We start from the raw sequence: 26,789 nt of genomic DNA on the forward strand, positions 1-26,789 counted from the left end.
ATAATTCCAGTACACTGATTTTGTGACCTTAATTCTGTAATACCTCGGCACAATGAGATGTGTTCATGACAGACCTTCATTTGCACTGTCAACTTCTAGAAACTACAATGATATGCACTTCCATGAACTTTCATTCATTTCATCTGGCAAGCCACAAAAATCCAAGTATTCTGCTAAATTCCCTTTGAAAAAAAAATGAGAAAAAACAATCCCCACAACAGCACAGGAGCTGATATCTCTTTGTTATATTACTTTATAGGGCTGTCCAGAGACGTGGGTAAATGAAGTCTGTGGTGACTTAAACCTTCCAACATCACATTTTGTTTTTATATTAAGCCTCATTCCTGCCATTACCAACTCAGGCTCTTGGAAACACAAATACTTGACTGGATCCAAATACCAGTGTCTACTTATGGAAATTACTGAAGTCACAGCTTATATGTATTTTTAGAGATCATTATGATCAAACTGAATCCCCTTTACATTTGTTCCTGCCATGTGTCCTTAAGATCTTTGGGAAAACTGCAGAGAAGAGCCATTGTTCAAACAAACCATGCACTGCATGATTATTTTTTTTCCCTAAGGGAAATTATTTAAGTGGAACTATTAAAAACTTTATAACTGTGTTGCTATACCTGCAGAACATTTTTTTTTCCAGTTTGGGTAGCTGTTTGCACAGCTTTGATGGAATAGGATTAAACCATTAGCTTCTTTCTGCTTTGCTCCTCTGTGTTGTGTACTTTGTTTTCTAACTCACTAAAAAAGCAGAGGCTGTATTCTTTGTGATACCTCCCCTTGGGTCATTTAAAATTTACAGGTACTTATAAAAAATTCAAATGTTCAAGGCAGGTCCAAGCCAAATATTTGGAGCCAAAGCATTAAAATTTTAAAGAAAAAAAAAAGAAAAAAAAAGAAAGAAAATTTAAGTCATGTTTTAACTCTTCAGAGTTAAACCAGTTACAAGCACATCCCCTTCTCAGCCTGAAACTCTGTCCTCCAGGGACAAGGAAGGAGGACCCAAAAAGCCAAACGAGCCAGCTGCCCCAGGATTTTACCTGCGATGATGCCATCCATCTGCTCCAGAGCCGCAGCCAGCATGTCACTTGCATCACTCATCATCTTCTCTCTTCCCAGGAACAATCCCCAGCTACACCATCAAGGAGCCAGAAAACCCCGGGAGCGTGAGCTGGGTCCAGAGCCTCACGTCTGCAACGTAATCTGCAAGAGAGAATTTCACTTCACTGCCTGCTCTCTGCACTCAGACATCGTTTGCTGACCAGCACAGGCCCCCAGAGGTGCTCACTGCCAGGCAGGAACTGGCACCAAGGAATCAAAGCTCCAACCTGATGACCCAGATTCTGCTGCTGGTCAGCCCACGGCCCGCTCTGCCCACAGGTCCATGCCACTGAAATCCCACCTGGCACTCCAGGAGCTCACACAAGAGACAATTCTGTCGCTAAAAGGAAGCTGCATCTCAGCAATAAACCAAGTGTGTCATCTGCTGTATTTTTCTCCCCAGGAGTTTGCTGGTATAAAAAAAGAGGATTCCGACCACTTGGTCAAGATTTTTGGATGTCTGACAATCCAGAAGTCCCAGGCATGCAACTATTTGCTTGCAGGCAGGATGTCTCAGATGGCCATGACTCAGTGGGTTTGGTGTGCAGGCACAGAGTATCCCTGCCAAGACACTGCTCTGAGTTTAGCAGATTCACACCCTAGCAATGATTGTGTTTTTACCCTCAAACTCCTAAAAAGATCTTACCCTAAAAGCCAGAGGTGGTCCCCAAAGGAGCATTTCCAGCAGAGTCTGGAAAAGCAAACATGCTGCTTGGGCAAGTGAACTAGACCTGAAATCCCGATGGGCTCCAAGTTAAGCAGGTGCTTAGGAAGGTGGCTGCAGTGGAGCTGCACAGGCCAGAGGAATTCCCAATCCCTCCATCCCGGCACAAGGGACACACAAACCACCAAAATAGCCCAGACTGCTTGGGCTTTCATCTAAGGCACGTGAGAGTGTTCTGCTATAAATACACTTAGGGAACAAAGCTAAAGAAACACCAGGAAGGAAAACTCGCTTTAACCTCTGCATGCCCTGCCATTTGGGTTTTGTATTAGGCCACACCACTGCTGACATTTGCCCCAACATAAGCAATTAAGAAAGTTGTTCACAGCATCTCTGGCAGAAGTCCTGGAAAAGAGTCTACTGAAAAACAAGGCAAAACAAAAATTCATGGTATAAACTGAATTATTCCCTCCTGTGAGTCACCTTATTGGTTTGACCCAGCTGGGAAGTAGCTCTCACTGGAGGCTGCCAGCTGGCTTTTGCTGAAATGCTATTCTTAAAATGCCAACAAACATTTCATCTTCCATAACAACATTCTCATTACACAAAGTAGGTCCAAACCCTAAGGTGACTTCTGAATGACAGCACAAAGGCTGCTGCATTTTTGGCATCAAAGGCCTTGCTTTGTTATTTAGTTGTCAGAGTCAGAAGGGCCAAGAGAACTTTAAACAGCCAAAATATCTGTAAGTTAAGATGGTGCAAATCTTAAAAAATGCAGCAGCATTGTGACTGAAGCCTTTCAGCCTTCAAGGAGGAAGCCCCTGATCTTAAGCACATTGTAAACCTTCACCTTCAACCAGTACAACACCTGCCATAATATGAAGACCTGCATATATATACACATATATATATACAACACCTGCCATAATATACAAGATCTGCAGGTTTAGTGCCCGATAAAAACGAGCAGAAAACACAGCTTTTGCAAATACATTCACTTGAATAGTATTGAAGACAGTCTGGGTTTTTTCTGCTTTAGGGTTTTCTGGCTCTGATAATCAGGTCCTGCTCAAATCTGGGTGTCTGGGAAGGCAGAGTGTGAAGATCTGTGGTGGATTCCCCTCTGGGGCTGCTGCTGCCCCCAGGCAAAACACTGCATTCCTCCCAGTTCTAAGTGAAAAAGGACCAACAGTGCAAAGCAACCACAAACCTGAACCAGTCAATTAATGTTTGGGAATCAGGAGTGCCACAGTGTGCAGAAACACCTCACAGGGGAGTAAAGAAGGCAGAGCCAGGCTCTTCTCACTGGTGCCCAGTGGCATGACAAGAGGCAATGGGCATGCATTAAAACACAGCAAATTCCACTGAAGACTTGAAAAGGGGAAAGAAAAAAAACCTAAATAAAAAGAAACCATTTTTTTTGAGTTTTTTTGCTGCAAGGATGATGGCAAGCACTGAAAGGGCTGCCCTTTGGAGCTCTCCATCCTTGGAGCTGCTCACAGCCCGCCTGGATCCTGTGTGGTGCAGTGCCCTGGGAACCCCTGCTTTGGGCAGGGGAAGGGCTGCAGACCTCCAGTGGTGCCTTCCCACCTCAGCACCACTGAGCTCAGTGCAGCTCATGATCAAGCATTAAATGCAGCATTAAATCCTGGGGAGGCTGCCCAGGAAAAGCCTCCTGGAGGCTAAAATGGCACTAAGGAACAGAGTGCTCCATAATCATGGGGCACCCCTGGCTTCTCACCTTCTCTCTAGGAAATACATGAGCTGGGGAAAAGGAACTGCTAATTTACACTTGCATAATAAAGCCATGGCTCCCAGGCACAATCCTTGCACGTCATCCAGGTACAATCAGCCCTCACTTTCCAAAAAAAGAGCTCCTTGCTTTTCCTAAACAAAGGCTTTGTCCATGGTTGCCAAAAATCCCTAAGCTGTGCTGACGAGAGCAGCAGTGGCAGACAGGGGTGCCAAGAGCATCCAAGAGACCTCCAGCATCTATTCCACCCTTACCTGGCTCTACCTCCAAAGACACGTGTCAGTCTGCACCGAGCTTCCTCCACTGCCAAAGGAGCTGTGCTGCTGAGAGCAATCTGAAGATAAAACTTACTGAAGCAAGTCCCTGCAAACACACCAGTCTCCAAAAACCACTCACAGAGCATCTGTCAGCAGCCTGACCCAGCCTACAGCTCAGAAACTTGGAGAGGTGAAATGAGAAGGGACACAAAGCCCCCCAGGCCGAACAGCTGGAGATGACGCAACAAAAAAAAAAAATCCCATTTCCCCGGTTATTTGGTCCTAAAGTGGTCATTGAAAACGAGCCTGGAACAGCACATCCTGCTCTGGCCACCTTCCCAGCACACTGCAGCACATCCAGCAGTGGGGAAGTAAAATTGCTGTGCTAGGGAAACAATGTTGGAAGTGTCCTTGCCTGGGAAAGGCACAGAATCATTTCTGGGCTTTGCCCATCACTGGCACGTGCATGGGCAGAGGGGAAAGGGGACCTCGTACCCAGCAGACCAAAGGACCAAACTGCAGGACACCAGAACAGGCAGCAGACTGCAGGAGGAAGAGGGTGGGGAGAGCAGGAACAGAGGGAGCCAAACAAACACAACTCATAGATCAGTGCACCACAGGGAAGAGGAAAATAATAAATAAACACAGGTGGATTATTATTATTATTATTATTATTATTATTATTATTATTATTCCCTGTGCCTGCTGAAGGGCACCGAGGCTGCCTCTGGCTTCCCAAACTATGAGAGGAGCCTCAGCTGGCCACTAACACAGCACAGCTTTCCCCACATGTATGTTCCATTCTTTCTTCTTTCCTCTTTATGGCTTTAGTCTAACACAAATATAACACAAGAGAACACTCAAGGCTTTGGGTCGGTTTTTTTTTCTTGGCAGTGTTTAAGGAGAACCACACAGGTAACATGAATGAAAATCCACCTTGGAGGAGCACAGTGAAGCTCCTTAGGAAAATAAGGAATAGATAAGGATGACAAGCAGTTTAAATTCCCTTCACCCACAAAAGCAGGAAGGAAAAAAAAAAAAGAAGAAAAGGGGGGGGGGAAATGATGATTTTAAGACAGATGGATCTAAGACACGGCAGATGGATGAGATATCGAGGTGCACAGAGGAGACAGGGAGGCAGATGCATGAAATCCACCCCTGGCACAACGTCATCGACAACACACCTGAGAGGGAAGGACTGGCAGCGCCCTCCCTGTCTGCCAGACCATTTCAGATAAGCTCCCTGCTTTCCAAGGAAACAACACTTACCTCCCTGTGTGCACAGCCAGTGCAGGATGGGGTGTGGGGGTGCTTTTGGAGAGGCAGGTCCCCCCTTTAGAGCCCCCAGCCGAACACCTCGCTCGTGCCGACAAGAACGGCTTCCCCAAGGCTGGATGTGCAACCCACCACGAGAAAACATAAAAATAAACCACAAATGCAGTTCTCTCTGTCTCTCCACTCTCAGTTAGGATTAATCTTATCACTGGTTGGCATTTCTACAGCATCCCTGGCCAAAGAGAAGATGTAATGTGGTCTTACTTGTTTCATGTCCCTTCCTCTGGTTGGAAAGCACCAGCCGGTTGCTAGGGCTGTGCTGTTCACTTTTCAGTAGGTGGAGATTTTTTTTTATTTTTATTTTTGAATGACACACAAACCCTCTGGCTACAGTGCTTGTGAAGACGTTTTCCAAACGGTTCGCAGAGAAAACAAAACGCTGCCCTGCAAATAAACACGAGGGAAAGCCAGGGGAAAAAAAACAAAACCAAAAGAAAAACACAAAAAACAAGGGGCTTTGTGAATGGAACTGCAGTCTGTTGATGCTGCCTGAATATGGATTTCAAAATCAGATATTTAATTAAGATGGTAGACTTCAAAAAGAAGAGGGGAAAAAAAAAGCCACTTAAGCATTTTACATATGTAGGAAATGATAGTTTTGCCACCCAGAGGCTGCCTCTCCTCTAGATCTAACAACACACACAGAGGCATCGAGGGGCAATGTCCTCAAGCCTATTTTTGTTGCTGTTTTTGGGGGTGGTCTCATCCTGGATGTCCACCTGCAAAACACACCAGGCTTTAAAAGCCAGAGGTTGCCAGGGCTTGGGGAGGATCAGCTGCCAGCAGGTCTGAAGGCCAAAGGACACACCGTGCCCTGGATGTGACCTCCCTGAGGAAGGGCAGGGGCTGCCCTTCTGTCCCACTCTCCTTCCTCTCTCTGCACATGGGCTGCCAATGCTCAGTGTTGGGAAATAAAGCACCAGCTCCAGGTTTTTGGCATGGCATGATGCAGTAAGATGGATGGTTTGAGTTTCCCATCTCTCCCAATTCACACACAAAAGCTTCTTAAGCCAGGAAATTTTGATGCACAGAAATTAAGATTAGAGTTAAAAAAGGACAGGCTGTCACCCCCCAGCTCACCATGAAAGTCAAGGGAAAAAGCTAAGAAATTGCAGTCATCTTTTATGGGGAGGGTTATCCTGTTCCACAGCAAAAGTAAGACCCCAAATGCTGTCAAAAATCCACAACCTTCATTCTCAGTCCTATATCTACAAGATGACTGCATGAGAGGTCTAAAGCAACTTCTGGGTTCATCTCTCTTGCCTCACAACACTAGAACAATACACCCTCAGCAATTGATTCTTATAAAATAAAGCTCTACTTCATGAAGACAAATGTTGTTTCAGACACGTTTATTTGTCTTCTGGCAGGCCAGAAGAGAAATACAAACACACAGAGGTTTATTTGCAAAACACATTTCAATCACGATTAAGAATGGTTTCAAAATGAATTCAGTCTAAATCTCTGGCACAGTTTCTCATGGGATGTTTTGAAGATGCTCAACTGTAGTGCCACCAGTCAGTAGCAGTTCAACACTTACTAATGCATATATTCAGATCATTTACACCAAGAGTCATTAACATTTCTTCTAATGTAAAATCAACTCCATTTCACTCCATCCAGGCCTGAAAGAAGAAACTAAAAAAGAAAATGGATCCTTGGTGAACATATTGCATATCTTATGGAAATAACACGGAGAAATGTCTGAGCACGAGGCAGTGAGAGGAAGCTAGTTAGGGCCCTGATGTGCTTTTGGGCAAGGAATTCAGACACTGTCCCCTTTCCTGGCCTGGAGCCAGGGACCTCTGCCTGGTTCTTCCCAGCAGGTACCTGAGCTCTCAATCCAACACTGGCTCAACAGGCAGAGGCAGAAAGATCTGCTGAGACCAGGCTCATCCTCTGGCTGCTCCTTCCATGTCCAAATCCTGCATTTTGGGAAGGTGGCTACAAGGAGCCCTGGCCCTGAGCCCAGAGCTGCCGGGCTCAGCACCCTCCGAGAGCCCGACACTCACCCATGCAAAAAAGGGATAAACATTATTACAGATAAACCCAACCCAAACACTGGCAAAGGCTCACTTTAAACTGATAATGTCTATTTATTTTTATATCCATAAATAATTTTCGTTTTGAATTTGCTGAGCAGTGACATCAAAGCAATACCCTTCTCCTATGACGCAGGACTGCAAAAAGGGCAACAAATGTCCCTTTGTTCCCCAGGTCCAGATCCTTTCTTTGTTCCCTGAATTTCATTATTTCTTTATTTCACAACAAACATTATTTATTTCCTTTAACTGATAAAAATGAATGGAAGAACACTGAGCATAAAAGCCCATCCCACAGCATGTAAGGAACGCCTTGAGATAAAAGTTATCAGGCCACAGAAATGACTTAAAAGTATTTTGAGAGCATAAAGCACAGAAGCCCTTCCAAGATGTGACTGTTTATACCTGGGAAAAACTTACTTCAAATCACACAGCAACTTTTATCACCAACCAGCTCAGTGCATTCTGCACTTTGCCTCGAAATTTGTTAAACACATTAGTCGTAAATCAAAAGCTAAGCCTTGATGAGATAAGCATCCTTCAGATACTCTGACTGAGAAGCATACACAGCAAACTGCTTATATAAACACCCAAAGTCTCTGAGTCAAGGTTTATGGCTTACAATCATCTCCAGTTACAAAACAAACCCTTTATTTTGGTCTGCAGTACTGAAATCATTTTGCTTGCTTATCTCTGCTACCCTGTTCTCCAGCAGTTCTTTTTTTTTTCCTTCTTTTTCTGTTGCAATCAAAAGTTTTCAAAGCCTTGACAGGTTGTGTTGTTTTGTGATGTGCAAGTGGGCTCTGTGATTGCTGGATGGTAGGGAGGCAGCTCCTTCCCTGCACAGCAGCCCTGGAGTACCAATACCTGCCTCCAAACTCAGACTCACTTTCACTCTTTTCTCACAATTCAAGGCCAAATGGAGACTTGCAAAATAAAAAACCCAACCAAACAAACACAGATCCACTTCATTCAGGTCATTCCTCTGTCAAGTTTAACTATTTGATACTCTTCAACTACTCACCTTGGAGAGTCTGAGAAACAACACATTGTTTTCTCACACATTTTGTTTGGGTTCTCTTATTAGAAAAACAACTGAGATATTCATTCCTCCCCCCCAAGACTTCTGGTGCAAGCAAGGAAATGCCTCACATTCCCTGGTAACATTTTACTGACACACCGTGGCCACAGAGGCTACGGAACAAAAGAGGCACTGTTGGCTGAGAGTCCAAAAGGTAGTTCTTAAAATCAGGGTAAGAACCCCCAGATCCTGAGGACTGACCTACATTTAGACACAACGTCATAGCTTGGGCCACTTTCTTTAAATGGGCTGGGTCCAAGGGTCAAATCCACAAACCTCCAGATTGGAAAGGATCTGGCTTTGGATTTTGGGTCTAAGAGTTTCCAAGATCCACCCTCTCAGAGTTGTCACTGCACAAGGCAAAAGCAGAGGGCACCCATCACTAAATAAAACACCTTTAGCTTGAACAGTGTTTTAATAAGGGCCTGCAGAAAACAACAAAGAACCCAACACCTGTCATTTTGCAGCATCAACTGTTACATGTAGAAAATCTGTGTATGTGTTGCATCCTCCCCCTTCTACCTGCCTTGGATTTTGCTGTCTTCAGGTTTACCTTTCAGGACTACTATGTAAAAGAAGAGTGTGGTATCTGAAGCACTTGCTCTGCATGGGAAGATACTTTCATTTTTCAAACCCGGGAACTTGAGGTTGCCAGAACCACCACTGCAACACCAACAACCCCCTGACATTCCATGATTTGCCAGCTCTCTCCTCTTGGCATTTCAAAAATTAGAAAGGGTAAAATTCAACGTGGTTAAGGAATCTTTTTGTTTTCCCCTCACAGTGGAATGGGACTGAATTTTAAAGAGAAAAAGATATGGGGGGAAGTGAGAAACAATAAATGGTAGGCCCATTTTCCCTCTGGTTTTCTCTTGTTCTCCTCAAAAGCTGGTGGACCTTTTCATCTTCTCCTAAACTAAAGCTTTCTTTGCCAATAACTCCTGCTGGAGCTTTGCCAACAGCCTGTGTTTAGGGAGGGCAATTGGGAATCCAAGTCCCTGGGACCCTCCAGTCCCTCAGCAAAGCAGAGCCCCGGGACTGATAACCAGGAATTTCAGCAACACTGGAGCAAGCAAAGATTTATTTTACTTCTTTTTTTTTTTTTTTTTTCCAGCCAGGGGGCAGAGTGCTGTGGATTTTGGCTTGCTTTTTCAACACCCAGTGCCAAGAGATGAAGGACAAAAGCCGTGTGCTACCGCCTTGAGGAGCCAACAAAGATGCCTTCTCCATCCCATCTCAACCCATTTTCTGTTCTGTCAGACTCACACCTCCTCACCACCCCCTTGCAGGAAGATGTTTTCATGCCCTGGTGCCCCCTGTGGCCTCCAGCAGCACCCAAGGCTAAAGGAACTCAGTGGAACAGGGGCTGAGCTGTGCCTGGGGCTCAGAGGAGCTCCCAAGACAAGGATATTGGTGCCGGGGGAATGGAAACAATCCCGGGGTGGGCTGGAGGCTTCCATGGATAAGGATAATATGAGCATGGCCAAGTACTGAAGGGTATCTGCCACATGTTTAAGCCAGTCAGGTTTACAGACTCTCCAATTTCACCCCCTAAACTCCCTCAGAACTCGAGATCTTCCAGAGAAGTAATTCCCCGAAAATATTGTTTTTGTTGAGAAAGAAAAGCATCACTGAGCCACGTGGTTGCTGAAGGAAGTTTTGTGATCTACAAACATCCTGAAAGTGTGAACACAGAAGGGGCCCTTACTTGACATGAAACATAGTAAGGCATGGAAGGGAAGCAAGGCATGGGGAAGCAGGATCACCTCCTGCAATAGAGGGGAAAAAAAACATCTTAGGCTGCTTAACGGTGTCCCTTCCCTCAGCCTACAGACCTAATGAAAAGAAACTTTCAAAAACAACACAAGTAATTTAATAACATTTTAATTGAAAGATGCTTTTATGACATAAAAAAAGACCAAAAGCAACCTCACTGTTGTTTCACAGCTGCACTGGGAAAAAGTGGTTCTTGGGTAACTTTATAGTTTTCTACCTTTCCACAGCCCCACAGTAAGAGATGATGGCAAGGATGGAACAATATATCCAGGATTAAAAGCTCTGCCTAGCCCATTATTTATACATATCTAATTAGCCCCTCCTGCACACACACACCCCCTGAGCACTGGGAACTGCTGATATAATTCCTGCAATTAAAACCGTCGATGCCAGAATCCTTGTTTGCCAAAAGGAAAAACAACTACCTCCCTCCTCCAGCACAGCTGGGCATGTTTGTACAGGGGTGGATGCCCAACCCTAAAAAAAAAGCTCAGATTCAAGAGCTGAACTCTCCCAAAGTTCAAGCTATTTATTAAAAGCTGTAATGCAGCACCAAGGACCACCGTGGACTCAACTCCAGCAGAGTGACCGATGCCAAGCAGAGTTTTGGGGAGTTTAACACACTGTGGGTTTGTTCAGCCCTATCCAGGGATTTCTGCTGCTCCTGGGATAACAGTGAGGAACAAGTCTCACTCTGCAGCAGCCTTTTGCTTTGGAGGTTTACAGTGTCAGGGACACTGGCAGGGCAGACAGAAGGTGAGGGATCACTTGCCCGCCACGGTGCGAAGCCAAAACCAGCACAGAACAGTTCAATGAATGCCAACACTCATCTTGGTTTGGATGAATTAATAACCCTCAGTATTTCCATATAAATCTTCCTCTGAACACATAATCTCAAGATAAAACTTCAAAAACCTGGAGGGATCAGATACACTTATAACAGTTACACTTCTTTGAAGTGCTCTCCCTTTGTACTTCAACTGCACTTCAAAGTTTTCCTACTTGCATACAAACCCACCGAGATGTCTGGTGCTAAAAGAAGCAGACATTTAAAGTGTTTCACACTTTCCCAACCTTTGGGAGGTTGGGGGGGCGAGACTCAGTGTTGTAGAATGGTATGTGTTAACTCTAACATTTTCAGCTGGCCGAGGAGGGGTTCTTCATGTCCCAGGGGTCGAACAGAAACGGCACCAGCTGAAAAAGGAAGGCCCTAGAACTTGTCCTCTATTACCATGCAAACCCCCTCCCCCAAAAAGAAAGTCCAAAATAAACCCCTAAATACTCCACCCCAAATAACAGAGTTCAACAGAAAGAATTAAACATTTTCTAATCACCACCAGCTTCCTTCAAGCCACCTGAACATGTGGGGTCAAATCCTTCACGGTATACGTGGAGACCTGGAGAGAAGTTTTACTTGTTCTCAAGCCCTAAAGAACTAAAAATGTTGATTCTTGCTTCACATGTAAGAGAGCTATAAAAATAACTACTTTAAAACCTATTGCCCCTGCATTTTCCTTTTTGGGGCTGACTATTTTTCATGTGCTTACAGACCATCATTGGAGGGACTGTTTCTGGGGGTTATATTTATCTCTCAGTGACTACAGAGTTTGTTTCCCTGGCTAAAGTTAGGAAGGGATCCTCCCTTAGAGGAGGATCTTGCTCTGGTGCACATAAATAGAGCACTGAGACAAGTCTAGTCTGGGCTTGCAGAAGACACTGGTGATGCCAAGACCTCAACCATGATAATCCTGCTGTTTAAAATGGGAAAAGTAAATCCCAAACCGGCACGAATGTTTACTTTCCATATGCAACAGAACTACAGCTTAGGCCCTGTTTAGGAAAAGAAACATTGCTTCTTTCAGCACAGAAATCATCACACATCTGCACATAGGAGTCCTGTCATAGCACAGCTCCTCTGGGGGACAGCTCACCATTTACCCAGCAGTGGATGGAACCAGCCTGCAGCAGAGGTGTTTGAGCAGCTATGGGACAGAAATGGGGACAGTTCTGGATCACAAATGCACTGAACTGCTCACAGAAAACCCACTGCTGCACCCAGCCCTCCAGCAGGGCTGCAAACCCCTACAAGCCAGCACCCTCCTTACAGCCCCAAACTGCCACCTCAGTGCAGGTGGATTCAGCCTTGCCAAGGTTCTGCTGCCAGTGGAGATATCAGAGTTATGTAGTTAGCTCCTGGGATTTGGTTTTTGCCCTTTATTCAAACTTCTGACAGTTCTTGTTTCTTGCAAATGTCTCAAGGATCACAAATGCATTCAGGCCTCTCCTAATATTGTAATGAAATATCAGTTCTTGCTCCTGCACTCGACTTGCAGGCGAAATCTGCCATTTTAAGGGGATAATCTTAAGCAGCTTTCTGAGAAATGTCAGGAATACTAAACTGCCATTTCTGTGCTCTGGTTTTGGGGTTTTTTTGTGTAGGTTTTTTTTCCCCTCTCCTCTCTCTTAATATTCTGTTTTAATAGTCTTTAAAAAGAAAGTGAAGCTCTACCCCAGATGAACTAATGTGATGTGCTGCATTTTACACGATGCAAGATCTGAAGCAGCACTGTCAGCTGATTAAATACTTCCAAACAGTAGGGGTTTAATGCTCTCTGTTGCATGACTGTGTCTCAGTATCAATGAGCTGATGTTCAGTCACACTCCTGACCTTTCTGTGCCCTTTTCAAAGCTTCTGCAGACCTACTTTTATGTTACTCAGGCAAAAGTTGCTAATGATTTACGAAAATGTCTTTGTTTAAGGAAAAGAAACTTTACCTGGCTGTTTCTACCTGCAATACCAACCCTGTCCTCAGTCCTGGAGAGCATTCCCAGTTCTGGCCACCCCCTTCCTACTCAGCACTCTGGAGAACAGCCCCCAGATCCTGCATCCTGTGGTGATGCCACTGTGGCAGCAGTGTCACTTTGGAAAGATATCACCAGCATTTGGGGTTTCTTTGCAGAGATTGACCTTGTCCGTGTTCCCTTGGGGATCATAATCAGGCAGGACTAGACTGCTTATGCTGCCTACACTGCCTGCCTCTCCTGGTACTCCAGCAGGGTGGTCCAAGGCAGGAAATTTCCATCTTAGGTGGGGTCAACAATTCTGGACCTCTACACAGCAGTCTGCCAACCCCACGCTGTGAGAGAGACACTATTTTCCTAATTCCAGCTGCCAAACTCAAGGGAACTCAATGAAGACAGACATAAAGGTGAAGTAAACTGGGCGTTAAATCAAAAGAGACAGCTCAGCTAAACCAGCCCCCCCTGAAGGGCTTAGGTTAAAAGCTGCTCACCTGAGCTGGGGCTCCTGTTCCTCTGGGGCCTTCAGGGCTGTTTGAGTGGGTTAGCAGAGCACATGTTCAACTACCTGTGCAAAATTCTCACCTGTGGGAACGGCTCACTCGGGGGAACTTTGCACCAGGAGGGCAAAGTGAGTGCTCCACGTGGAAATAGCACCAGGGGTCTCTGGGAGCGGTGTGGAGCTGTGCTTAAGCCATGCTTAGTGCAGGTGGATATTCAACTTGGGACTGAACAACTGTCATCTCATCAGTAACCAGTGCTACACCCCTCTGCAGAGTTCAAACACTGAACTGCAAATCCTTCACAGCTGGGGCAGAGCAGAACCAGGAGTTTGTTCTCACCACACTAGAACATAATAGTGCTCTTCTAAAGTCTGAAAATACCAAGTAACAACAACAAAAAAAGGAGAAACACGCCCAGCCTGCGTGTCAGAACACACATGGCACCACGAGACAAGGACGCCTCTGGTATCTCTGCATCAGCTGCCTGTTCCTTGGAAGTTTCCTGTCCAAGAACTGTGACCCAGCCTGGTGCTCCTTTGCTTGCAAGATCTGACAAGCTCCCTGTGCTCCAAGGAGCCCCATGCAGATGTCTGGTGGGGGGAACGTGACCACACACGTCTCCTCTCCCGCTGGAACGCCAGCCAGGCTCCAAACTCCCCCTGGGTAACACAGGAGGTGGCAGCTCAGCCGTGTGCCAGTGCTCCGTGGCGCGGATCGGGGCTGGCAAAACACACCGTGAGTTACACACAACACACCCCCTAAAGACACAACCCTCAGAAGTGCCTGCATGTTCTGTGGCAGCAGCAATGAACAGGTGCTGGCAACTGCTCAGACAGCAGAGGCTCTCGGGCAGACAGACGCAGGCCATGCTGCGGCTCCTCACTGGCACCACTGACACTCACAGCTCCTCCTCGTGCCCCGACGTCCAGGGGCTTCTCTTCCCCATCCTCCCCACAGGCAGCTGCTCCAGCTGCTCAAAGCAGCGCTGCCCTTGCCTCCAGCGACAGGGATTGCCACTGGCTGACAACACCCCAGGGAACAGGGAAGCACACCTGGATCATCACACCGAGAGTGCCTGGCACCAGAGCCAGAGGGGCTTTGCAGGAGCCGCCCAGGGCACACAGCGCCACAGCTGCAAAGAAGGGCCCTTGAGGAAACTCAAAGACAGGCTGGAAAGGAGCAGGAACACACAGGTGGAGGCAAGGCTGGCTACTCTGAATGCTCACAGGATGCAAAGGTGTCACATTTATACACCACACCCCCGCTGGCAAAACAAATCTGACAAGAGAAGGTTTCATGGAGACCTCAGAGCACCTTCCAGTACCTGAAGGGGCCTACAAGGAAGATGGAGAGGGAGTGTTCATCAGGAACTGCAGTGACAGGACATGGGGAATGGCTTCAAACTGACAGAGAGCAGGGTTAGGTTGGATATCAGGGAGAAATTGTTCCCTGTGAGGGTGGGGAGGCCCTGGCACAGGTTGCCCAGAGAAGCTGTGGCTGCCCCATCCCTGGAAGTGTCCAAGGCCAGGTTGGATGAGGCTCTGGGATAGTGGAAGGTGTTCCTGCCCATGGCAAGGGGTTGGAACTGGATGGTCCTTAAGGTCCCTTCCAACTCAAACCATTCTATGATTCTATAAATTCCATCAGTGTCTCAATCTGCAAGGGAAGAATAAACACTATCCCATTTTGTACCAAGGACAGGATGAGAAAGGGAAATGGGAAAAGGAGCAATTGTGGAAATCCGTGCCAAGATCTTGGACCAAAAAGCAACCAAATCCACAAAGAGGCTCCTGTGAGTACTTGCAAGCTGGGAATTTGCTCCACTGCCAGACTGTTCTGGGGCTGAAGCACTGACAGACAACCACGCTCTTCCCCAGAAAGAGACGTGGCATCATCTCCCACCTCTCGGATTGTCACCTCCTGCCGGGAGCTGAGAACAGATGCAAAGGGAAGCAGAGTGGCCCTCAGCTCGGTTTTGGTTTTTCCAGCACCTGAGGGTGTTCTCCACCCTATCTCCTGCCCCCCAGGGACAGAGAGGGCTGTTTGGTGCCCAGATGGCAGAAACAGGATGCTGCTTCCCCGCTGCCCTCGCCTGGAGTCTCTCAGGACAGCCAGGGCACACCAAGCCTCGGTCACTCGGCCTCCAGCCAGGGGGCACAGCAGCCAAAAAACCCCTGGCACTGTGCCCTGGGAGCTCAGCCAGCAGTGGCTGCCCGGGCCCACAGCAGAGCTGAACTCGCCAAATATTTCCAAGGGCTCCTTATCAGCAAAGCAGCTTTACACCAGCTCAGCGTTTCAGTGCTCATAATCTGCTCCCCTGGAATTGGATTGACAGCTGAGCACAGCCACGGCCTGAAATAGAGACAGTCTCTCTGTCGGCGCAGGAGCTTTGCAGCAGGACCCACCCAGCCCCAGATCAGCAAGTTGCACAAGCCCACACGTGATGTCAAGCGTGCTTTCAATGCCACTGGAACCAGTGACACCGGGAGCACGTTTAGCACTGACGTAAGTGACCAAAACAGGACCTCAGAATACAGATCCTGCCAGGTCTGTGTGACCTGGGGGTGCTTTCAGTTGTATCAGCCCACAGTAAAACACCAGTTCTCCTCACCTGGACTTCAGACCATCAGCAGCCAGACATTTCTGCCACAGACAGAACATGAGTAAGTCTCAACATCCTAATCCTTGTGGCTCCAACCTTCCCTCCTTCTCCTCTTAGAGGTACTACCAGAACCTACTCCAGTGGTAGTGGGGCTGCAGGGCTGTGTTTGAGCCCACGGGAAACACTGAAGGTCCAAAACTCACACCAAATCTGCAACAAAGACATGTTCTCTTCCAATACGGATCTTGCTGCTGGTTCAGTGCCACACCATCATCACATCCTGGTGACACCACCATCAACAGGACAAGCTGGGGAAAGCCTCCACCGAAGCAATTGGGAGTTTGGGACAAAGTTCACCCACCTGCCCAGCACACAAACAGCACCTTAGCTAAAATCAACAGCCTTTGCCACCCTGGTGAGGGGCAAAACAAACACTGGCCACTCAGTCAGCAGCCTGCAGGGACAGCCTGCAGCATTAGCATCATTAGTTTGTCAGGTACTGACATTAGCTACTGATGCTTTTATGACTATTAATGTCACTGCTGTTATTTAAGAACATTTGCTAAGAACTCTCACCTCCTCCAGGTGTGGGACTGTTGGTTTGGTTAAGCAAGGAAGGTGTTTCAGACTTCCAAGCTCTTGGATGATGCTCACCTGCCCACAGCAAGGATGATTCTGCTCCCAAAATGCACATCTTGGCCTTGGCAGTGCTGCTCCCTGGAGATCTCAGAGGAACACCTTCCTCTCCCTCAAACCAGGGGGCTGGGCAGGGAGATAAGCCTGAATTCCCACTGCTTTCTGCACCTCCAACTGGTGTGCACTGATCCACTCAGGGTGAGGAAAGAAGGGTGTTTCCCAACTACCCCTCATTACACACCTCAGTACAGTATTCCAGAGGAGGATCAGGCAGTCACTGTGCTATCCCCTAAGGAAACAGATGGAATTCTCTGGCCTTACCATTCCACTAAAAGCTACATTATTCCTTTGGATTTGCTCTCCCCTCATGAGGTAAGGCTATTTCCTATTTTCTTACAGTTCACTCAGATTTGTCTGTGTCCTATTTTTGGTTTCTAAATCGAGAATATTTCTCATTACCAGATTATATGGCATTTTATTCTGAAGAGCAAGAGCTACTGATATGGCTATAAATTCAATACAAACACCCTGTGGATGTAAGCCATGACATTTATATACCGGATTAATAAGCACTAAGAGGAATTTCTGATGTAGGGCACATGACCCTCCCTTCATTTCAAAGCCAATTATTTTAATACCATGATTTCCAAGTGAGACATGTCCTTGAAAACACTGGCAGACAGACAGCTTTAGCAAAAACGCTTCCAAATCCTGAAGGGACAATTACAGGTGCATCTCTGGTTTTGAGATAAGAGAACATCTGGAGTGTATGGGCTTGGCCAGCAGATAAGCTGAGACAAACATCCCTTTAATGCAGTATGGATCTCAGCTTCCCCTGGACAACCAGGGAAGCCTGGGGAGATTGGACACGGAGCTCCTTGCCTTTCACACCTCATCACCTACTCCTTGATGTTTTCCAGATACATCAACCTGGAAGCTGCTGCCTTGTGACGCTCAGAGGGCCAGCTTGCAGCTTTAATCACACCAGAGAACCCAGCCAGGCTCCCTGGTTATCTACTTGTCAAACTTGGTCAGCATCACCTCAGCCTCTCAGAAACTGCAGAAAAGGGTAACCTGCCAGTTTGAAGGGAGGAGAGCTGAAAAAACAACAACAGCTGGTTTTCCACTCGAGGCCTTAGAAGTTCTCAGTGCTTTCTGACAGTGGTAAAAAACCAAAGCCCTGTTCAATTCCCTCTACGTGAGAGCCATCCACTCACCTGGGCTATCACCTGCCAGCCCAGGGGTGTCCCAGCCGGTCCCAAGGGATGGCCCATGCCTGCTGCACCCTGCCCTACACACCTTCCTCCTGAATGTGCTGGGCTTGCTGGGATGGAGTTCATTTCCTTCAGAGGAGCTGCTATGGGTGCTACAGTTTGGATCCCACTGGTGAGGGAGTGGGGCCGAGGTGTGAGCTGGGGTTAAACCACGGCACTGAACCATCAGCTGAGGTGGCTTCTCTTAAATATCCCCACCTACTGCCTAAATCTGCAGTCAAAGATTATCCCCCGTCCTGCTGATCCCAACCATTTCCCAAACCCCCCCTGAACCCCAGAGGTGTGTTACTATAAACAAACTACACCCAGTAAAACTGTGAAAGAGGGGGCCACAAGAAGCCTGGCGGCCACACAAGGTTTACACCTGAGGGTGTGGGGATACAGCCAGCTGGGCAGGCAGGTTTAACAAGGAAGTTGTAAATTCAAGATCTTCAAACAGAAAAATACTTAGGTTATTTCAGAATGCAACTCCTTAGTCACACCAATAAAACCGGGAGGGCAACAATCAAGTTCACCACGGGGAACCACACCGGCTCACGTACCATCCCAGCACCTGTCCCTCATCACCTTCGCGCTGCCACTTCCCACTTCTTCCCTCCTTCCATTCAAGCTGATGTCCCCTCTCCCACCAGCCTTTTCCCTCTCCTGAGACTTCCCTACTCTTGAGTGCCCACAGAGTTTGTGGTTTGTGATTAATCTGTAACACGTAACAGCTCCTCCCTTCTCTCTGCTGCTTGCAAACAGTTATGGGGAAGCACGAAAAAAAACATTAATCCCAAACAACCCTGCCCTCAGTTCCCGTGCTTGGCACAACTGCAGCCACAAAGAGGGGATGGCAGGAAAAGTCCTCCTCAACCCTGGGACTGCTGTGTGGGACTTTGGAGTGATGGTGCTCTGAGGAACATCCAACTCTCAAGGCTCTGCTGAGCAATTCTTCCCACAGCTGAGAAGATCCCTCAGTCTTGATGAGGAGAAGAAGGAGAAGGAAGAGATGTGCAGGTAGTCAGGTAGCTCCCTCCCTCTCCTGATTTCAAATCTGTTGTTACCTGAGTAACAACACCTAGAGATACTAAAGCATCCCAGCCAAATTCCTTGGCCAGGGCATCAGCAGTTTACAAAACACAGAATTAACAAAATAAACACACCAGAACAGCCCCCAGGGGAATGTGCAGCTCCCACATGCTGAGCTGCTGACATTTCTTGTAAGCAGCTGAAATCAAAGCCTAGTGAGAGAAGCTGTCAGATGACAAAGGAGAGACACAGAGACCCCACCACAAGCACAGACTCCCTGCAAAGCCCTTCACATCACTGCTGCAAAGTCCAGGGCCCAGCTCAGCCCCGAGGGCCTCCCAAGCCCAGCAGGAGAAAAACATCCAGACTCATGAAAAGCCACATTCAGATCCTTAAAAAGTCAGCTCAGAAGCAACAAATGACAAATACCAGCTACATAAGAGATTCAGGGAAAATGAAAATAAGAATACTGGCTGGGTACCTTGGGGCTGCCATCCATCGTTGAGCGACTCGTCTAAGGCACCAGGATATCTGTCCCACCCATCCCAAACTAAATATGATCTTGCAGCTGAATCTTGAGCCCCTAAAAAGGGCTCTGCAACATTCTGCATCCCCAAAAAGAGCACATGGCTGGAGACAGCTGCTTTCTCCAGCGCCCTCAGCAGCAGGGCATGCCCAGAATGAAGCTGTGTCATGAGCCATGCAAGCTTTGGCTGCAAGGTTATCATCCAAGGCACCTGAAGCCAGGCAGAAGGTGGCCAGGGAACCTCTGAGAGCCCGCAGAGAGCCAGCCAGGAGATTTTCTGAAGGAAGATGAAGAAGTTCTCCATGTGATTTCCATGCTCCTCTGCACCAAGCAGATTATCTGCCTTCCCCAAGAGACTAAACTGTCCTAACGCTGCCCAGTGCTCCAAAGCACCTTTATAAAATGTCAGAGTTCCTGAAAATAAAGAAGTTTTAACCAACCTTGAACAAGTAGCCAACAAAACTGCTACCATGACTTGCTTTGTAACACACAATTCCACAGTTCACTGCCTCCAGCACTCACCTTTTCTAGATGGCATCAACACATCTGGGGGCCTTGTCAGCCAATTAAGCAGCTGGAAACTCATGCCTAGTCAGTTGTATAAAATTATTTCTGCAAGTGACACAATTCCAGACACCACTCTGAGCCAACAACTTCCACCACAGCCTATGAAGGGGGAAAAATAAATCTTAATGTGGTATGTGGTGGATAAGACAAGAGGCATTAGTTTCTATATATTAAACACAGTTCCCACTTTGGGATGGCTCACTTTTCCCATCTTAGTCTCAGATGGAACACAAGACAGAGAAAAAAAATATTTCCAAATACACCAGAAAAGGTTTTCCCTGCTTCTGGTTTGAGAGGAAAGAGGAGGGAAGGAGCAGAGAGATCCCCTGGCCAGCAGTGAGCAACACCCAACAAACCCAATCCCATTTATACTTCAGAAACTTCAGACAATTCCTCCAAGCACACGCTGAGCAGTGACAACCACGTCAGTAAGTTAGAAAACTTATTTAGAAGAAACCCCCCCCAAAACCCAAGGACAATAAACACAGATAAATAGCTAACAAGGTTAGGAAAGGTAATTACACATAACCAGCTCTCCCCTTCCTTTTGTGTCAACCTGAATTCAACTTCCTCTTGCTCTAGGACAAGTTAGAGAGCTGGGAACTTAAACTGATTTTGTTTCTCCTTTCCTGGCCTAAGCTCACTTGACTTCTTGTTCACTCTCCCTATCTGTAAAACAGGGGAAATAATAATGAGAAACTACCACACAGTGTTACAGAAATTATTCAATTCATAGCTGTACAGTTCTTTGAAGATGCAAAGTGCCAAGTATTATTACTAGATGAAGAAATGATACATTTTCTCCCCCAAGCTATAGAGAGGAAGAAAAAAGCCAAGCAAACAGCCAACTGTGTTCCTAATGAGATGCTGCACTCCAAAAGTGGGACATCTTTAAACAGATTGGACAATCTTCTTCCAGCTCACAAAGATTATTCCCAATACATAAACCTCACAGGATTATAAATGCAAGCAAAGAAACTTATCATTTGACAAGGTTCCTGCAGACAAAAGAGGCTTGTCTAAATAAACAGGGAAAATGTACATTTTCAGCCTGTAAGAGAGCAAAAAGGATTTTTCAAAGAAGGGAAGAAATGAAATCAGATCTGCAAGCTTAGTGTGAGGGATGAATTCCTGTTTTCCAAATATAAAGCAACTGCCAGGACCAGGAAAGTCAATAAAATCAGGAGGACCGGATGGGAGGGACACAGGGAAAGGCAGTGTGTGACAGGGAGGTCACATGCAAGATAAACAGGGAGCAGGGTAACTATTTACAGATAAACACCTCTCCCCCTCCCTGCAGAGATTTACGTGTGTTAGAGAGCCCCCATCAGAACTCGAGCTACATTAACATCACCCAGAAAGCCACAACACGGAATATGTGAAGAGCAAAAGCACAGGAATCTTTCTGTTTTCCTGCACACAGCAAGACTTGCTCTGGGAAGAAAGGGAGGGAAAAGACACCATAGAGTCCCCCCCCTGCCTGCCCGGGGACCCCACCCTGCCCCAACACCTCCCAGCAACACTGAGCAGCCCCAGGCTCTGGACTCGGTGCTATTCTGGGCACAGTTGAGTTTAGCACAACTATTAAAAGGCCAGGAAAAGCCATGTGTGGGCTGGGCCCTGCAGGACCAGCCATCAAGTGCTAATAAATGCAATACACAGGAGTAGCCTTGTACTTCTTTCCCTCCTGTATTCAGCATGACCCTGGGGTGGGGGGGAAACCCAACAAATCCTCATTTTTGCCTTTTGCACACAGGCCCTGTAAAAGGGTGGACTGGAGTTCACTCTGTTACTTCAGGGCTGCATGTGATGCTCTGCCCCAGCTTTGGACACCCCAACCCCAAACTTTAACTCGAGCATTCCCAAGAGTGAGGTGGAGATGCATCTGAAAACCTGTGTGGACTTTGCTAGGAAAAGTAGGAATCTGGATGCATGGGCTCTGCCAGGTTCCTGTGTCTTCATGGCATCACACTAAAGCAGCTGTCTCTGCTAAGGCTTCTTTTGAAAGCCTCATTTAGCCTTTCTGGATTATTTCTAATGCTGCCTTCCTGTGGGCCACGGCTGAACTGTCAGCATCGTGGTTGATGGAGGGTCTGACTCCAACAGCATTCCAAATTCCAGATACTTCCCAGTACTGGAGCTACAGGAACAGCCAAAGGAGCACTGAGCACCTGTTCCTCCAGCCTAGGATGGACATGGACACACACTCCCTTCCCAACAGCAACAACTCGAGGGACAGGGAAAACAAGGTGGATTTAGGTCCCAGAATTTCTGCTGCTCCCTGGAAAAGGGACTCAGCACAGCACCTGGAGAGCAAAGAGGGAGAGACTTCCAGCAAAGGCACGGTGATGCCAGCAGACTGGAAGTCTCCAAACACACATCCAGCAGGAATGGCTGCCAGCCAACTTTTAATGATGTTTTCACAGCCACGACGGACTCGAATCCAGCTGGAGTGTAATGCCACCAGCTCTGAAAAGCAGCACTGAAACTGGAGAAATGTGACAGCATGGGGGACAAGAGGTGATAACCTCTCCTGCAGCCCTGCTTAAAAACTCAGGGAATTTGGCAGGGGAGTTTAGGGCTCCTGACAAACAAGAGGCAACGTCCCCTTCTTTTCAGGTCTGGTGGAAGACCTTGGGCAGCTGTGAATCCCAGAGAGAGCTCACACACCGTGATTTAGCGGGGGAAAGGTCTGAGATCCAAGAAGCAGCACTCCAGAGGTTATGGAGAGAGTAAGGGAGTAGAAGGAGGGAAATAATATTTCAAATGACACACCAGTCTCACACACTGTGTGGGGATGCAGGACAGCTCCAGGGAGCAGCAGTGACCCAGAGGGTGACACAGAACACCTGAGAGAGGATGGCACAAACACCACACAGTGGTGGGTGCACAGCCCAGGTGCAGGCACAGCAATCCGACCCGGCCCTCCCGCTGGAATTCAGGATGCTAAATCGTACCATAACACCCAGAACAAAGCAGATCAGGGATAACAATTCCCAAAGCAAGCCTGCCAGCTCTGACAAGCACCAGGCTACTTGGATCAAATCAGTCTAGACCACATGCAAAACGCTGCTCCTCCAAGTCAGCTGAGCTGGGCCATTTCCAAAGGGTAACACGACACATCCGCTGTTTGGCTGGATGCATTTTCACATCAGCTTGCCCCAGAAACAGGAAAGCTGCTGGCAGTTTCTCTGCACCTACCTGCTGAGTCAGGTTAACTGCACATGCACAACACAGCTGCATCCTGCAATCATGGCAGATCCAGTGGGATCTTGCGCTGGAGCACTGGCACTGCTCGAGCCCTTCGTGTGCCACAGAACAGCTTCCAGTGCTCATCTCAGTAGTGCTTCTTGGATGATCAAAATACACTTCATTACTCTGCCACAGCTGCAAATTCATTGTCTCTAAAATGTGGGAAGCCTCCCTGGCTCTGAACAGCAGCTCAGACTGTGTGGTCCTCAGAAGTGAGGACCATCCCTTAAAGATTCCCAATAAATGGATCTTCTGCAGAAGCAGAATGACATTCTTCTATATCTCCTACTGGGAGTCACACACAGCATCATTTTAATGGCATTTGAACTCCAATCCCAAAGGAGCTGTTGTCTGAGATACCAAAAAGCAATAGAATAGCAGAGATGCAGGTAGCAGACATGGGCAATGCAATGGGTTGCATTACTCACCCAGAGGAGCAGACTCAGTGTTGATCTCCACTGTCACTCTTGAGCAAGTACCACTGATCCATAAAAACTTCCAACACTGAGAAAAAGAGAAACAGAGATTCTGATTCATCACTCAAAGCCTGAGGTGACTTAACAGTGATATCTTGCAGAAGTTCATCAAGGCACATGGGATACAGGGAGCACAGTGGATGATGTACACAACAGCACTGAAAAAAGGCAAGAGATTAAAGGCTGCCAACTGATACACAAAGAGGAAATGAGCTTGTTTATTCCAAATAATTCCCAGCAACATTATTTCTCAGTTTCACACACGTGTAACACAAAACAAAGACGGTGAATGATGCCTGGCAAGGCTTCCTTCTCACCACTGCAACCTCCAAAAATCCCCAGCCAAACACCCCACGGTGCTGAACATCCACAAACCAGGGTGTGAAGTGCAGCCAGTGGAAATCAGAGCGGCCCACAGCACTGAACCAACCCCACAGCTCTTCCTGAGTCTCCTTACTACGACTGGTTTGGTTAATCAAAGATGGTCTCTGTTACTGGGGTCTGACAGGAAGTTTTAGTCATGGATACTCCCATCTACCAACTGTGCACAAAATAAAGAGCTATTTGGTATTTGGCAAGCGTGACAAAATCGTTCCAGGGGAAGGTTCTGGGCAAACTTTGAATTTGAAATGCAAAAGGAAAGTTTGGGAATAAAGCTCCAGACCAAGAAGTAAAAACTTCCAAACCTTGGCAGTTACCTGAGCTCCCATTAGAAGAGGCTTAAGAATCAGTAACTCAACTACAAGTGCAATACAAAATACAAATACAAAAATATGGCTGGTAGAAGGATTGAAACAACCAGGAACATCCCAGAGGGACACCCCCTACCTGGGACACTGCACAAGAACACATCTTGGCAAACTGACAGAAGTTTAAAAGTCAAGCAAGTAACACAACCAAAAAGCAAAGAATCCGCTCAAAAATCTAGGAATGAATCTAGGAATAAAGAGACACCAACAAGCCATTGACTTGGGCAACAAACTCCAAATATCCAGAGGGTGTAAACTGGAAGAGAGAGAATTCAACCAGAGCATGACTGGGAGATGAATACAAAAATAAACAAACAAACAAACAAATAAATAGCATTTTCAGGGCTAGATACTAAAATGCTTGGGTGCTCATTCTTTCTCAGAGCAGTTTTTCAGACTAGATTGAACAAAACCACCAGGATATGAAAAAAAAAGAAATGACACAGAACACAACCCACCCGAGGAGACACGAGCCTGTGCAAGCAGACTCTGTCACAGGACTGGGGCTCCAGGCTATTGCAACAGAATAATTGTGTACTGAGCCCTGTGCCAGGCAGGGAAAAAACATCTGTGAGATGGAAAAAAGGAGACAAAATGTGGAAGGCGGGGGAAAAAAAAATATTTGAGGTTTCTGTAAAGGGCACTGCAGAATGTCAGGGATGGAACTGCAGAGCCAGGGGAAAAAAGTTAGTTAATGGTGTTATTTTAAGTCCTGGGAGACTCACACTCCCCACGAGGGCCAGTCTCCAGTGGACTTGCTCTTCCCAGCCAGAGCAGCACCACCAGCTATTCCCAAGCCTCTGTCCGTCCCCATTTGAGTGAATCAAAGATGTTCTTTGTTCCTGTGGTCTGACAGAAGGTTTAGTCATTTCCTCCTCCCCCGAGTCCCAGTTACACACACTCAGCCCACACCTCAGGCAAGCTCGCTGTCCAAGGGGCAGGGAACACTTCATGCCTTTCTCAAAAGGGAACTGCCCTGGATCCCGGCAGCACAAGGAGTCAGTTTGTTCCCGAGGCTGCATTTCCACCGCCCTGCTTCCTTCCTTCCTTCCTTCCTCAAACTCCCGTTTCATTTTGAGTAAAGAACCTCCTGGGCTGGTTGTGGCTGGGAGGGAGTTAATTTTTATCCCAGCAGCTGGTAGGGGGCTGTGTTTGGGATCTGTGCTGGGAACACCTTGATAACACAGGGGTGTTTCAGTTCCTGCCAAGCAGGGCTCGAGCAGAGCCAAGGCCTTTCCTGCTCCTCACCCACCCACCAGCGAGGGGCTGGGGTGCACAGGGAGCTGGGAGGGGGCACAGCTCACCCCAGCTGACCAATCCCATGCCATACAGCATCATGCTCAGCAGACAAAGCTGGGGGGGAAGGAGGACAGGAGGATGTCCAGGGTGATGGCATTTGTCTTCCCAAACAACCATCTTCCACGTGCTGGAGCCCCGCTGTCCTTAGGGATGGCTGAACCCCTGCCTGCCCATGGGAAGTAGGGAGGGAATTCCTTGGTTTGCTTTGCTTTTGCTTGCCCTAGTGAACTGTCTTTATCTCCACCCATCAGCTTTCTCACTTCTACCCTTCTGATTCTCTCCCCCACCCCACCAGGAAAGGAGTGAATAAGGGACTTTCTGGGGCTGAGTTGCCAGAGGGGTTAAACCACAGCACTCCCCAATCAGACACCCTCTAACTCCAGAGCCAAAAACACTCCCTCGCACACCCTCACCTCTGAAGGCTGTTTACAACAGTTAATTCCTATAGGAATGGCTGTGATGCTCATCCCAGCACTTGCCCTGGCATGGGACACAGGGATCCAGGAGGCCTCAGCCTGTGAAGGATGCCAGGAAGGCCGACAGCCCCCAGGGAAAGTCTGGAGTTCAGGGGCCATGAGTGAAAACTGGGACTTGTTGGGACTTCTGGGAAAGGGTGGGGTTTTTCTGGTTTAACTGGAAGGGTAAATTATCATCCCAGAACGGCAACTGAGGGAACAGCTGCTCTTACATCCCACGTGGATGTGCCACACAGCCCCGACCAAAGGGCACAGCCTGGGGGGACAGGGGCTCTCCAGCCTCCCCAGCAACAGCCAAGCTCTCCAACGAGTTCAATCCAAGTTCAATTCCAGTATCAAGAGAACAACCTCCCAGAAAACCACACTCCCTGTTAGGAAGGATCATTTCAGAGGAGCAGGACTGGGCAAAATGGTGAGAGTTAAGCAGGTTTTTGTTTTCATACTGAGAACATCACAACATATAAATGCCCTGGAGGAATCCTTCCAGTATCCCCAGGAAAGACAGCTGAACAACATGATTTTTTCTTTTTCCCTTTCCAGACTCTAATTTCTTAACCAGGAAGAAAAACACAAATCCCAATCCTACAATCTTGCA

The 26,789-nt window shown here is 47.4% G+C and overlaps 1 protein-coding gene across 14 annotated transcripts in view; it reads right to left on the minus strand.

Annotated features, from left to right (window-relative positions):
* The window catches only part of PPFIBP1 (PPFIA binding protein 1), an 87,487-nt gene that overhangs the window by 39,159 nt on the left and 21,539 nt on the right, over positions 1-26,789 (minus strand). For 8 of the 14 annotated variants that reach the window (XM_050324540.1, XM_050324548.1, XM_050324547.1 and 5 more), the window contains exons 2-3: positions 23,623-23,698; positions 1,056-1,218 (exon numbers count right to left, since the gene is read on the minus strand). In XM_050324540.1, coding sequence (XP_050180497.1) covers positions 1,056-1,119 — 64 coding nt within the window. In that variant the 5' untranslated portion in view covers positions 1,120-1,218; positions 23,623-23,698. Of the gene's footprint in view, positions 1-1,055; positions 1,219-3,787; positions 3,885-5,059; positions 5,288-5,329; positions 5,384-23,622; positions 23,699-26,789 lie in introns of those variants that run through there. The other 6 variants (XM_050324554.1, XM_050324552.1, XM_050324541.1 and 3 more) reach the window with 5 other exon arrangements.

The sequence above is a fragment of the Myiozetetes cayanensis genome, unplaced genomic scaffold (assembly GCF_022539395.1).
Source record: "Myiozetetes cayanensis isolate MyiCay16 unplaced genomic scaffold, myiCay2020 scf3, whole genome shotgun sequence".
Taxonomy (NCBI): Eukaryota; Metazoa; Chordata; class Aves; order Passeriformes; family Tyrannidae; genus Myiozetetes; species Myiozetetes cayanensis.